Below are 13765 nucleotides of genomic sequence, written 5' to 3' on the forward strand. Positions count from 1 at the left end.
CAGACATCAGCATCTACGCAATATCAGCTATCAAAAATCATTGCAACCACGTCTCTAAAGGAATTTGCCCCTGCGATCAGCTGATCTGCTCCATTTTGGTAGCTCAAACTCCTGGTGATCAGCTATTGTTAGGGAAATCTACAGGCGTCCTCTACTCTACATGGTGTCTCCGTGCGCTTGCCTATAAGAGGCATTGTACAGCTCATAACTAGGGATGAGTGAACCCAAACGGTAAAGTTCAGCATTCATATCAGACACCAGAAGGCCTGGTCTCGGACTCAAACACAGAGTTTTTTTTTTTTTAAAAAAAAAAAAAGTCCCATGTCTGAGTTCGGCATTTGGGTACTGTTCATATGTTAATAAAGTTTGTTGAAAGGTTTCTGCACAGCCAATGAACAAGCTTTATTGCATGTGGAAGTTTCCTGTACACTACTGTGGACAATAAAGACCCCAGTTCACCCAACCAACACTAATGGGCCTGGCTGCATCCTGCACAAAAAATGGAACAAATGTGCAATAAAAGTGTTGGGGGGCATAAATCATGTCAAAAATATGTTGGTTTAGTGAATTGGGGTGTGTGTTCATTGTGGTGCACATATATAGTGCTGGGCAGCCTGCCTCATTGAATAGTATAGGCGTCACTAATAGGCTGTAACACTCTTCCTCTTACGTACTTATATGACTGGCACCCTACAGTGTGAGGCCTACACAAACCTTATTTGTAATACTAGCAGCCACCCCCTCCATTAATTGATATGTTGTGAGTGGTTCTTTCATCAGTGTTTTGCATCTATGCTGCCCACACATTTATCATGGGGCCTGCTGCATCCTCCACTTATTGCATTGTTATCTGGTAATGGCTGCTTCATTTTCTGTGAATTTTTTTTAAAAATGTATGTCATTTTCTGTAAGTCGTTCCTATATTTGTTGCTACAAGAGAGTGTGGGTCCTTCAAGCTTCAGCTCTATCTGCAAGACCTGTCTCCCCAGTCTCACCTCAGTGTTCTGGATTTTGCACTGTAGTAGTATCTTGGGGCTGGCTTCACTGCTCTTTTTCTTTGACAGTCTTATCCTTTTTTGTTTTCATGCCTTTGCTGTAGCTTTCCAGTTACTTTGATCCACCCGCTCCTCCACCATGGCCTCCACCATGGCCTCAGTGAGGGTTCAATTGCAGATCTATGACTGGTTTCTCCTGTGCTGAGGTTTGCTGTGCATTACATTACATTCAGCATAGCAGCCATTGCAAGCACCCTTTGGGATAGGTTTACTTCACTTTCAGAAACAGTGCTGTAGACATTACGGTAGTTCTTTTTGGTCAATTGAATAGGTGATTTAAGCCAGCCATACACATCAGATGACTGTCGGACGAAAGATGCTTAAGGGCGCCCATACACATTAGACTTATGTCGGCTCAACCCATCAATATCTATGGGTTTGGCTGGCTGGTTTGGCTGGTTGAGAGAGACATTGATCGTGCATGTTTGATTTCAGACTGCCAATTGTTTTGTTCTTTCTGAGATAAAGACACTTGCCAACAAATCAGTTAGTGGCCTTCTCATAGAGAACATAGGACAACTCGGTTGTGTATGAAGGAGTCGGCTGAGATAGTTATTGGCTAAACAATCACTCGAAGAATCGTTCGGCGGAAAGCCATTTAATGTGTATCTGATGCCTTGGGAAAAAGGTTGTATAGTAAAGCTGGAAATGCAAAAGAGCGCAATAAGGTTTTAACTATGTAGAAACGGTAAGTGTGGATGCACTCACCTAGACTGATTATGAGGGCACAGCTCCTGTATAGGCTTCAATGAGAGTGGCTGCTGCGGGTCCACAGTTTGATGCAATAAATTAAGGGATAAAGTGGATGTGATCCGCGCTGCTTGCAGTATACAAAGGCTCAGAAGACATGGTGAGGAACCTAATAACGTGAGCAGTGGTGGACTATTCCTCAAGTGCGGATTACCCGGCTGCTGCTTTTTCTTTGGAGTAACTGATACAGTTCTCCTTCTTCTGGCTGGAGCCATGAATGTATTCTGCTGAGTGATGTGAAAACCGGTGGGTTTTAAAACGTGTAGACTCCAATAAACCGCATGTGTTCTGCACCACATTTTCTGAGCCTTCTTGTTCTCCTGGCAGCATGGATCACATCCACTTTCTGCCTTCATTTTTTATGCAAAAAGGTGACACCCCACTGGTTAAAACCACGTTCAGTGTATCCTAATTGTGCCTGAATTGTAAATGTTATATCCTCACAGTAGATACATTGTCACACTTCCCATTTTCTGCACCAAGATGTGTAACATTATATGATATATTCATTTATACTTGTAGTTTCTGGTCTTTAGCAGAAAAGGCAGGACGGGGTGTTTTCTTCTGGATCTCACAATGGTAGGATAATGGCCTAGTGATTTTAGTAATCTGTATGGTAAAGAACAAGTTGACTGACCTCTCCGTCTGAGCACACAATGGACGTATCAATGACAGGAGACTTTTCATTAAGAAAGAATAAAGTTACATCTGTATGTCATAGATATCAATAGTCTACACACCCTGAACTGATCCCTGCTCCTGATTCTATCTGTCATGTGATCTCATGTTGAGTCCCTACAATTGACAGGGCTTCATGTTCTATGGAGGGGGCAACATCTTTTGAAGGAAAAATGAATTTGTGTACCGGCAGCAATAACGACCACCACCCACAACCCTATGTATGTTTGTCCTGTAACCATCTTCCCTGACACTCAGCTGGCCAAGCGCTCCTGTGCTGTCTATGAGAGTGCCGGTGCCAGACATCTCTGGAGGTGGCTTTTCTTATAGAGGATAATGGGACTGGCAGTCTGAATTTGGACATGCTGGATCCTTCTCTCACCAACGTCATCATTTTGAATCATTGTATATTTGAGGCATTCCGAACTAAAAGGTTTGGTGTAAATTCTGCCCCAAAGTCCACATGTCCGTGTAGGACAGGGGCAGTACTGGAGGGACCTGGTAAAATATTTAGCATTTTTATATTTGCAAAAATAATGTTTCAAAGTGCATAAACGTTTATACAGTGCTGGCCAAAAGTATTGGCACCCCTGCAATTCTGTAAGATAATACTCAGTGTTTTCTTGAAAATGATTGCAATCACAAATTCTTTGGTATTATTATCTTCATTTAATTTGTCTTCAATGAAAAAAAAAAAAAATTGTCATAAAGCCAAATTTGATATAATTCCACACCAAACATAAAAAGGGGGTGGACAAAAGTATTGGCACTGTTTGAAAAATCATGTGATGCTTCTCTAATTTGTGTAATTAACAGCCCCTGTAACTTACCTGTGGCACCTAACAGGTGTTGGCAATAACTAAATCACACTTGCAGCCAGTTGACATGGATTAAAGTTGACTCAACCTCTGTCCTGTGTCCTTGTGTGTACAACATTGAGCATGGAGAAAAGAAAAAAGACCAAAGAACTGTCTGAGGACTTGAGCATCCAAATTGTGAGGAAGCATGAGCAATCTCAAGGCTACAAGTCCATCTCCAAAGACCTGAAAGTTCCTGTGTCTACGGTGCGCAGTGTCATCAAGAAGTTTAAAGCCCATGGCACTGTGGCTAACCTTCTGAGATGTGGAAGGAAAAGAAAAATTGATGAGAGATTTCAACGCAAGATTGTGCGGATGGTGGATAATGAACCTCGACTAACATCCAAACAAGTTCAATGCTGCCCTGCAGTCCGAGGGTACAACAGTGTCAACCCGTACTATCCGTCGGCGTCTGAATGAAAAGGGACTGAATGGTAGGATACCCAGGAAAACCCCACTTCTAACCCCAAGACATAAAAAACCCAGGCTGGAGTTTGCCAAAACTTACTTGAGAAAGCCTAAAACGTTTTGGAAGAATGTTCTCTGGTCAGATGAGACAAAAGCAGAGCTTTTTGGGAAAAGCCATCAACGTAGAGTTTACAGGAAAAAAAAAGAGGCATTCAAAGAAAAGAACACTGTCCCTACAGTCAAACATGGCGGAGGTTCCCTAATGTTTTGGGGTTGCTTTGCTGCCTCTGGCACTGGACTGCTTGACTGTGTGCATGGCATTACGAAGTCTGAAGACTACCAACAAATTTTGCAGCATAATGTAGGGCCCAGTGTGAGAAAGCTGGGTCTCCCTCAGAGGTCACGGGTCTTCCAGCAGGTCAATGACCCAAAACACAAAAAGCACTAGAAAATGGTTTGATAGAAAGCACTGGAGACTACTAAAGTGGCCAGCAATGAGTCCAGACCTGAACCCCATAGAACACCTGTGGTGAGATCTCAAAATGGCAGTTTGGAGAAGGCGCACTTCAAATCTCAGGGACCTGGAGCAGTTTGTCAAAGAAGAATGGTCTAAAATTCCAGCAGAGCATTGTAAGAAAATCACTGATGGTTACTGGAAGCGGATGTGCGCAGTTATTTTGGCTAAAGGTTGTGCAACCAAGTATTAGGCTAAGGGTGCCAATACTTTTTTCTGGCCCATTTTTGGAGTTTTGTGTGAAATGATCAATGATTTGATTTTTGTTTCATTCTCTTTTGTGTTTTTTCATTGCAAGCAAAATAAATGAAGATAATAATACCAAAGAATTTGTGATTGCAATCATTTTCAAGAAGAAACTGAGCATTACCTGACAGAATTGCAGGGGTGCCAATACTTTTGGCCAGCATTGTATAATGTATATAATGTGTATGCATGTATAATATAAGTGGTATCTCACAAGTTTGCAAATGTTTTTGGCAAAAAAATATAGTTTCCTTTCCATGTGCCTTTTTACTGTAGTTAGCAGTGAATCGGTACTGTATGGTGTATATACTTTTTACTTATATGTGGAGTTATTTAAGAGTACTTCCAAATGTAAATTTACAATAATTCCAGCATTCTGATTAACGTATGAGATTTCTGTAATTTTACAGTCTGTCTGATTAAAGCATTGAGGGCTACATTTTCAGTGAGGAAACTTGATAGTGCATTGTAGATATCTAAGAGGGGAAACCAGTTTCCTTAAATAGAGTCTTAAGGTGGTGTCACACACAACGACAACGACAACGACGTCGCTGCTACGTCACCATTTTCTGTGACGTTGCAGCGACGTCCTGTCGCTGTCGCTGTGTGTGACATCCAGCAACGAGCTGGCCCCTGCTGTGAGGTCGCCGCTCGTTGCTGAATGTCAAGCTTCATTTTTTGGTCGTCGCTCTCCCGCTGTGACGCACAGATCGCTGTGTGTGACAGCGAGAGAGCGACGAAATGAAGCGAGCAGGGAGCAGGAGCCGGCATCTGGCAGCTGCGGTAAGCTGTAACCAAGGTAAACATCGGGTAACCAAGGTGGTTACCCGATATTTACCTTCGTTACCAGCCTCCGCAGCTCTCACGCTGCCAGCGCCGGCTCCTGCTCTCTGCACATGTAGCTGCAGTACACATCGTGTAATTAACCCAATGTGTACTGTAGCTAGGAGAGCAAGGAGCCAGCGCTAAGCAGTGTGCGCGGCTCCCTGCTCTCTGCACATGTAGCTGCAGTACACATCGTGTAATTAACCCGATGTGTACTGTAGCTAGGAGAGGAGGGAGCCAGCGCTCAGTGTGCGCGGCTCCCGGCTCTCTGCACATGTTGCAGCACAGCGACACGTGTCGTTATGATCGCTGCTTCGGCTGCTGTGTTTGACAGCTAAGCAGTGATCATAACAGCGACTTACAAGGTCGCTGCTACGTCACAGAAAATGGTGACGTAACAGCGTTGTCGCTGTCGTTTAGTGTGACCCCAGCTTTACATCAATAAGAAAGGTTCTTTGTGCACCATAGTGAGTAGAAAACAACGGTAGTAGAATGACTCATTCCCTGAATCCTATACATTGTGGAAAGTCTAGTAAGCACTGACAGCCTCCTAGTGCATACTCGACATGAAACATCTTCCAGAAATGTGTACAATTAATAAAAAGAATCCGTCAGCAGGTTTTTGCTATATCATCTAAGCACAGCATGATGTAGGGGTTAAAACACTTAATTCAGTGTTGTCACTTATCAGGCTATGTGCTGTTGTTTTCTCACAATGAAGGTTTTACCACAATGTGATTATCACTGCTAGGACTACAGTGCAACATGAGCCCTGGTCCGGCCACACTCCCTCCTCTGATATGCAGCTCACAGTCAATAGACAATGTACACAGAGAGCCTTGTGTGGGCAGGATTAGCTTTCTCAACTCTGCTACTGTTGAGGAGAGCCATAAGATTAAATACTTAATTAACCTCTGGACATAGAGCACTGTGAGAAGTGTGTTCAATTAAATCAATTCTCTATACATAAGCCAGTCACTCTTCAGAGAAAGCCAAGATGGCCCCCGATGACATCACAGACCAAACCATCAGCATGGATCCTCCAGATGACGTCCCTCCCATCACCATGGATCCATCCGATGATGTCATTGACCCGCCCCAGCAACACAGATCTCCCCATTGGCTAGCCCATGAACTGTCCCACTAAATGGGCATATCCAAACTTGTGTACGCCCCTAGCATATATAAAGAGGATGCATGCTCTGTACTGTCTGTTCGGTGCCATTTCTAGTGACCAAGAAGAGACTTCATATCCGACTGTGTCTGGTGTGAATTCTTTTATGCATGCACTTGGCCTATACCAATTAGACCAGGCAGTAGGCAACTAGTGATCTCTGGTTAAGAGTTCACCCTAACACTACATGCCACAACTCTGATTGTATCAGAACAGTTGCATCTAGTAAACTAAGTACACACAACATTGTCAGTTAAAAATTATTTAGTGACAAAATGTATAATTGTTGGGGGAAGGTTGGACTAGATGGACCTAGGTCTTTTTTTCAACCTATATAAATATGTAAGTGATACATCATTGGAATCAGGGTCTCTTTTCCTACATTATGCTGCTCTCAGACGAGGTAGCAAAACCTGGTAACAGATTTCCATTTCAATGGGTTGTTTTACAAGAAACCTTATATATATTATACTATTACGGCGTATATGGATGTTATGGAGGGAGGTTCTTACACAATATAGCCATTTCTCTTACCTCATGTGCAGGACATTGCAGCTTAGGTATACATGATTACATCCACTCATATAGTGACAGTTGCTGCTGGTTGTACCCATGGATACATAAGCTGCAATGCCCTACACATGAGGTAAGAGACATGGCTATATCAGGAGAACTATACTACATTTCTAAATGGAGATATTTACTCATATTCTTATTATTACACCTACTACATATTGGGATATGATCTTGGAGATGGGAATACCCCTTTAATTAAGTGTATAATCCTTCTTTCAACCTTTTGGAAATGAGAATTGTATATTTTTGTAAAACATTTGCAAAACTTAATTTTCATTATCTTTTTTCACTTTTATAGGTTTGATTGTTTTCTTTTACACATACATATACAGTATCTTATCTAAACGTTAAAATCACCTTTTATTTTGCAGTGATCTCATAAATTTCATGACAAGTGGACCAATAGTAGCATTGGAAGTAATTGGAGATGATGCGGTTTCTGCTTGGAGAAAATTACTAGGGCCAACAAACTGTAGTGTAGCCCGAAGTGAATCCCCACAAAGCGTACGAGCCAGATTTGGCACCGATGGAACAAAAAATGCAGCTCACGGCTCTGACTCCATTGCTTCAGCTGCCAGAGTAAGTGCTCCTTATAACCAAACTGCCAAGTACAGTATATTGCCTATAAATATATTTATCCTCTTACGCCTCAGCCAGTTTAGACATTTATGGAGAGGCAATTTATGAGTTATGCTAATGACCCCCAACTCCTGCTCTGCTGTGAGCGTGAGTTGAGTGTCATTATACTGTAATTCGATCCTGCTATTGGATCACAGCTACGGAGGAGAAGGAGGGACTAATCTCCCCATCACCTCTATTGTCAGCGATTATCACACTGTACTCCAGCGTCATCCGAGTGCAGTGCAATGTTTCTCTCGCACCCATAGACCTTTATGGGTGCAAGTGAAAACAAATCAGATTCCACTTGCAGCATGCTGTGATTATTTTCTCGGTCTGATTAGGGCTGACAAAAAAATCGCAGATGGGAATGACTCCATAGAGTAACATGGGTCCGAGTGGAATGCAATTTGTTTTATCGTATACCACTCGACCCGTTTTACTCGCTGTGTGTTCTAGCCCTTAAATGAATTGTATTGGAGTTATCTTGCTCCCAGCCATTGTGGTAGGATCCTCAATGTACATTAAATGTAAGCTATCATCAGAAAATCGTCTCTTGATTAAATCATGTTTTTGCACAATAGTGAAAATGAACATACTCAGACCTTATTTTTTGTATTGCTGCATCAAATAACCAGGGGAGCAGGGGGAAGGTAACTTCAGTTAATGTGAATGGAATGGTGGATCTTTTATCAGCTATACATAGAGGTGTTACCTGCCATTATAATCCTGCCTCTGATAATAAGGAGCCTTGCCATTGTAGAGGATTTAGTTTTCATGCTTTTTTATGTTTTTATTTAAAGAGAATATTCATTACTTTTATATTGATAGTCCATCCTTAGGATAGTAGAAAGAGAATTGTTTTTGTCACACGTACGGGTATGGAAAAGATTTTTTTTAACTTTTTTTGTGTAATTTTTTCTGCAAAAAGTCAAACCATCAGTTTGCCAACGTTTCGGCTCAATAGTGAGCCTTTGTCAAGGCAAAATGATCCTGAGGTAGGCTGGAGTGGGAATATTTTGCAGGCTGTTTACTTCAGACACCAGTATTAATCTTTGTGCCCAGCTTCGGCAAAACATCCCCACTCCAGCCTATCTCAGGATCATTTTGCTTTGACAAAGGCTCACCATTGAGCCGAAACATTGGCAAACTGACAGTTTGACTTTTTGCAGAAAAATTACACCAAATTTTTTTAAAAAAACCTTTTCCATACCCATACATGTGCTGTAAATTTTTCTTTCTATTATTTATACATTTTTTCTGAGCATCGGCTTTACATGGTTGCAGCGGAGCCCTACCATATTTACTATCCTTAGGATAGGTCATGAATGTCTGATCGATAGTCGTCCGACACCTGGAACCATCGCCGATCAGCTGCTCTCAGTGCCGCCACCGGCAGCCTGTGGCCAGAAATGCTCAGCTACGGAGCTGCCCTTTCTTCTGATAGTGGCTACAGCCGGGTACTGCACCTCCTATTGATGTGAATAATAGACGGATGTGTAGTACCTGGGGGTGGCCGCCATCAGTTTGCTGGGGCTGCTTTGGAACTGAGCATTTCCGTCTGGCTTCTGCCACCAGCACCGAAAGCAGCTGATTGACGGGGGTGCGGGGTGTCGGACCCTGGCCGATCAGCCATTGATGACCTATGCTAAGGATAGCCCATCAATGTAAAAGTAGTGAATAACCTCGTTAAATAAAAATCTGAAAAAGTATGAAGACAGGATTATAATGGCAGGTAACATCTCTATGTATAGCTAATAAAAGATCCAGCATTCACATTAGGTCATGTCACCGCTCCCCCTGCTCTCCGGGTCATTTGATGAGCCGATACAAAAAATAGGGACTGTGTAGGATGGATTCGCTTTAACAGGAACTTGTCATCAAGTCGTTTCCCATTATTAAACCACTGCCTGCACCTTATTTGTATCTACATACAGCGAAGTGTGGATAACTAAAATATTGTCCTAAAGGTATTACAGCTGCAACTGGTTGAAAATAAGACTAAGTAATCGGATTGCTAAAATAACAATGAAGTCAGCCTATCACAGCACAAATAGCTAGTACAACCCTCAAAAGAGAAATGTATTCCACAAAATATTGGGATGGATGAGCCAAATTGGAAAGTAGGACCTTATTTGTCTCCTAATTAGGATCCTGACGATCTGTTGTGTGTGCTCCTAGAGCCAGGCATGCCGCTAAACATAATCTTTATTCACCACTCTCCCTGTATGGCACTCAGCACCAAGTGGTATTATGGCAGTATACGGACCAAACCTTTGTGCCTGCTGTGAGCTTGCCAACGTGATCCCTCTTCCTTTAATTGATAGGGCTGGATTAGTAAGGTCACAGCGGGTGCCAGGATTGTTCCACACATGCTGTTGTCTCTCACTAGGTGAGGTAGATCCTCTAAGGCCCAAGGTCTGGGAGAGCACATGGGCCACGGGTGTTGGTGCAGCAGACGGGTGAAGCTCACAAGGCACAGACAATGGAGGGACTGGTAGTTGTGATACTATAAACCCCAGGCATGTAGGTAGCTGTGGAACTGGAAGTCACAGACAGCCTGAAGACATCCTGAATCCCACAGGCAGCTTGAGCGATACTGGAAGTGCAGACAGGCATCTGAAGAACTAGAAACTGCAGGCAAACAGAAGACGTTCGGAAGACTGCAGACAGGTTGCTGTAATACAGGAAAGTGCAGGCAAGTAGGTAGCTTAACTGGAAGGCGCAGATTGCCAGGAGGTACTAGAAGCCGTAGACAAACCTAAGATGTCTTGGAGACCGCAAGCAGGTACTGTAGGTACTAGAAGTCACAGATAGCCAGGAGATATCGTGAAGACCACAGACAAGTTTGCTGTGTACAGAGGAAATAGAAGTCTTAGACTATGTGCCCATGGCACTATGTACCCGCGGATATATCAGCAGGTTTGGCCGCAGGTTTCCCGCAGCAGCTCCCCGGAATCCACAGCTATCCATAGCTGCAGGATTCCAGCGAAATATCTGTGGTAAACCTGCGGACATTCGTGCAACTTGCCTGCGGAAGTCCTGGCCTCTATCCCCATAGTGGAGGGCCAGGAATTCCGCAGGTAATTCCCGCAGGAATAATTGACATGCAGTTACGTGCGGCTGCGGGACATCCACAGCATACTACGCAGCCGCACATACCACAGCATAGACACAGACACTCTCCATGTCCCATAGGATAACATGGGGAGTGTCTGTACCTGCTAAAACCTGCAGATTTATCTAGAAAATCCAGATAAATCCTCAGGTTTTCCACGGCAAATTCTGCGGTTACAGAGTTCCGTGGGCACATAGCCTTAGGAACATTGAAGTATTAATACCAAGACATAGGTTTGTGTCTTGGAAGGTCTTAGGCTACTTTCACACTTGGGTTGAACGGCATCCGTTGCATTGCGTTGTGTGACGGTTGCAACGGATGCGTTGCATATAGTGGCTCAACGGATCATACAAAATAATGCAATCCTTTATAGTTTTTTTTTCTTGACTTTACACATTTGGGCATGTGCAGTTGTGTAAAGACGGTTGTGTTAACGGAATCCGTCAAATGACGGATTCCAACGGAATCCGCCACCATAGGCGTCCATTATAAAAACAACGGACGCTGATGGAATCCTGCAGGTTGCGTTTTTTTGACACTCCGTCAAGCGCAGAAAAACGCTACATGCAGTGTTACATCCGCCAGGCGGATACAATGCAGCGTCGGCTGACGGACGCAACGCAAGGTCATCCGTTCCTATCCGTAGCTAATAGAAGTCTATGAGGAATAAAACGGTTTCCTGCAACGGTTACCATAATTCTTCAAGGCGGCAGATAGCAACGGATTTTTATATATGAAGTAAAGCCAGTGCTATCCTGGTACTAGGATGCTGAATGTAAGCATAGCTTTTGTTCAGAGATTGGACGTTTTATATCAGAAATATGTGCAAGTAAAGTTACAGAAATGCACTGCTATTTGATGATAGCAGCTACAGAATTTATAACAGGTGGGTCAGGTTTTGCCATCTATTCCCACCATTGTCTGCCTGCCTGGCCTTGGTAAAGGCTAGACTGTATGGGTTCTTTCCAGGTTTGAGTCATTTCTGTCACATGCTAGGGGTGTAATAGAAATGCAGCCCATACAGTCTAAGGCTATGTTCACACTAGAAAAATGATGTTTCTTAAGAAATTTCTTAAGAAATTTCTTAAGAGTGCACCTGTGTTAAAAAACGCACCAAAAACGCACCTGCGTTTTTGCCGCGTTTTCGGTGCGTTTTTGGTGCGTTTTAGGTCCGTTTTAGGTCCGTTTTTGGTGCGTTTTTACCGCTGGTTGCTCCCTGCGTTATTGTGCCAATTATCTATGGCAAAAAACGCAGTTAGCTGCAGAAAAGAAGTGACATGCTCATTCTTTTTCTTAAGAAAATCTACTGAAAGAATTTTCTTAAGAAAAAAACGCAGTGTGTGCACAGCTAATTTTTTTTGCCATAGGTTTTGCTGGGGAATGTCTGCAGAAAGGTTACAAGAATTTCTCAAGAAATTTCTGCAGCAAAAACGGAACAAAAACGGACCAAAAACGCAGGTAAAAAACGCAGTGTGTGAACACAGCCTAACATCTACCAAGGCCAGGACGGCAGACAGGGGCAGGAATAGATTGAAAAACCCTACCCACATATTAGGTAGATATTCTGGAGCTGCTATCATCAAACAGCAGTGCATTTCTGTTACTTTACTTGCACATATTTCTGAAATAAAATATCCAATCTCAAAACAAAAGCTATGCTTACATCCAGCATCCTAGTGCCAGTTTATCAATTGATTTACTTTATGTCTGAAAATCCTGTTGGTTGGTTCCCTTTAAATAGGTTTAGGAAGCTCATCATTTGGGAGCCCGCTGGGCTACGTGCAAAGCCTGAAGTGAGGCGCAAGAAGGTTTAGTGAACCCGGGGACAGATTTGTAACACACCCATCAGGCTGCCATACAGTATGCCTGGCTGTTGGGGCACACAAAATGGATCATTAGGATCCTAACTAATAGGCACATAACATGCTTGCAGCAGTTTAATAAGAAGAACACTTTATAGGTTCCCTATAAAGTGTTCTTCTTCTATAGGTTTATTGCAAACAGCAGAAAGAGTGTACATTTTGCTAATCTTAACTTGTAACGGGGTTGAATACTTTTTGTTGCAGCTGTATACTAGAATGTGTGAGTAGATGATATGTGGACATTACCCACATCAGCAGTGCCGTAACTTGTGGGCTCTAATATAAAATCTCCAACAGGGCCCACGACTATCCAGTCTTTATTAGTATTGGTCTTTTCGTATGGACCAAAGGGACCTTTTTTTCCCCCACCCCAGAGCCCGGGGGTCTGCCTGCAAGGCCAGCACCCCCTATAGTTAGGCCCCTGACTGTTAGACGGTGTTCAGAGCAGTATTCTGCCTCACATTACTCTATATAACCAGAAATAAGATGTGAGATGATATTCACTTAGCCAGAGAACAGAGTATTTAGTTTTTTACTCATGATAGTTCAAGGAAAAAGCTGTTTGCAAGTGACCTCCATTTCACTGAGAGCCACGCTGCGTGCATGTGATGTACATCTTCTATAGCTGTCAATACACTGTAAAAGCAAACATGAAGTGTTATATAAATAAAATCTATCCTTGTCTTCACTTTTTTTTTCCACGAAGCCTGAAAGGATTTTTGATGCATCAATTCATACAAATAATTTGGTATGCCGCCAGAAGTCAGACTAGCCGGTCTTCAATCATTTATTGCTCTAGTGTGGAAATATTGCATGGCTTATGCTCTGAGGTTTATTCTTCATTCTGACCTGCAGAATATATTTCTGTGTAGGGTATCATTTACTTTAAAACTTATTCTCAATGGGCCCAGGGTGGGTTAAGTAAAAAACGCTATTGCACCAGTTTCATTCTTCCATATGCGAGACCTCATCCCAGGGGTACCAGAATCTGGAGTGGGTGTCAGATGACTGCAGCACCCTCTATATTCCATCCCAATTGGAAACTAGCTTAGGTATCCGGTTGGGCCAAAACATGAACGCTGCA

The 13765-nt window shown here is 42.9% G+C and overlaps 1 protein-coding gene across 1 annotated transcript in view; it reads left to right on the forward strand.

Moving 5' to 3' along the window:
• Positions 1 to 13765, forward strand: part of NME7 (NME/NM23 family member 7) — a 250952-nt gene that overhangs the window by 120084 nt on the left and 117103 nt on the right. Inside the window, exon 6 of the mRNA XM_075335553.1 lies at positions 7455 to 7662. Within this exon, the coding sequence (XP_075191668.1) occupies positions 7455 to 7662 (208 nt within the window). The remainder of the gene's footprint in view (positions 1 to 7454; positions 7663 to 13765) is intronic.

This window comes from Anomaloglossus baeobatrachus, chromosome 2, assembly GCF_048569485.1.
Source record: "Anomaloglossus baeobatrachus isolate aAnoBae1 chromosome 2, aAnoBae1.hap1, whole genome shotgun sequence".
Classification (NCBI taxonomy): Eukaryota; Metazoa; Chordata; class Amphibia; order Anura; family Aromobatidae; genus Anomaloglossus; species Anomaloglossus baeobatrachus.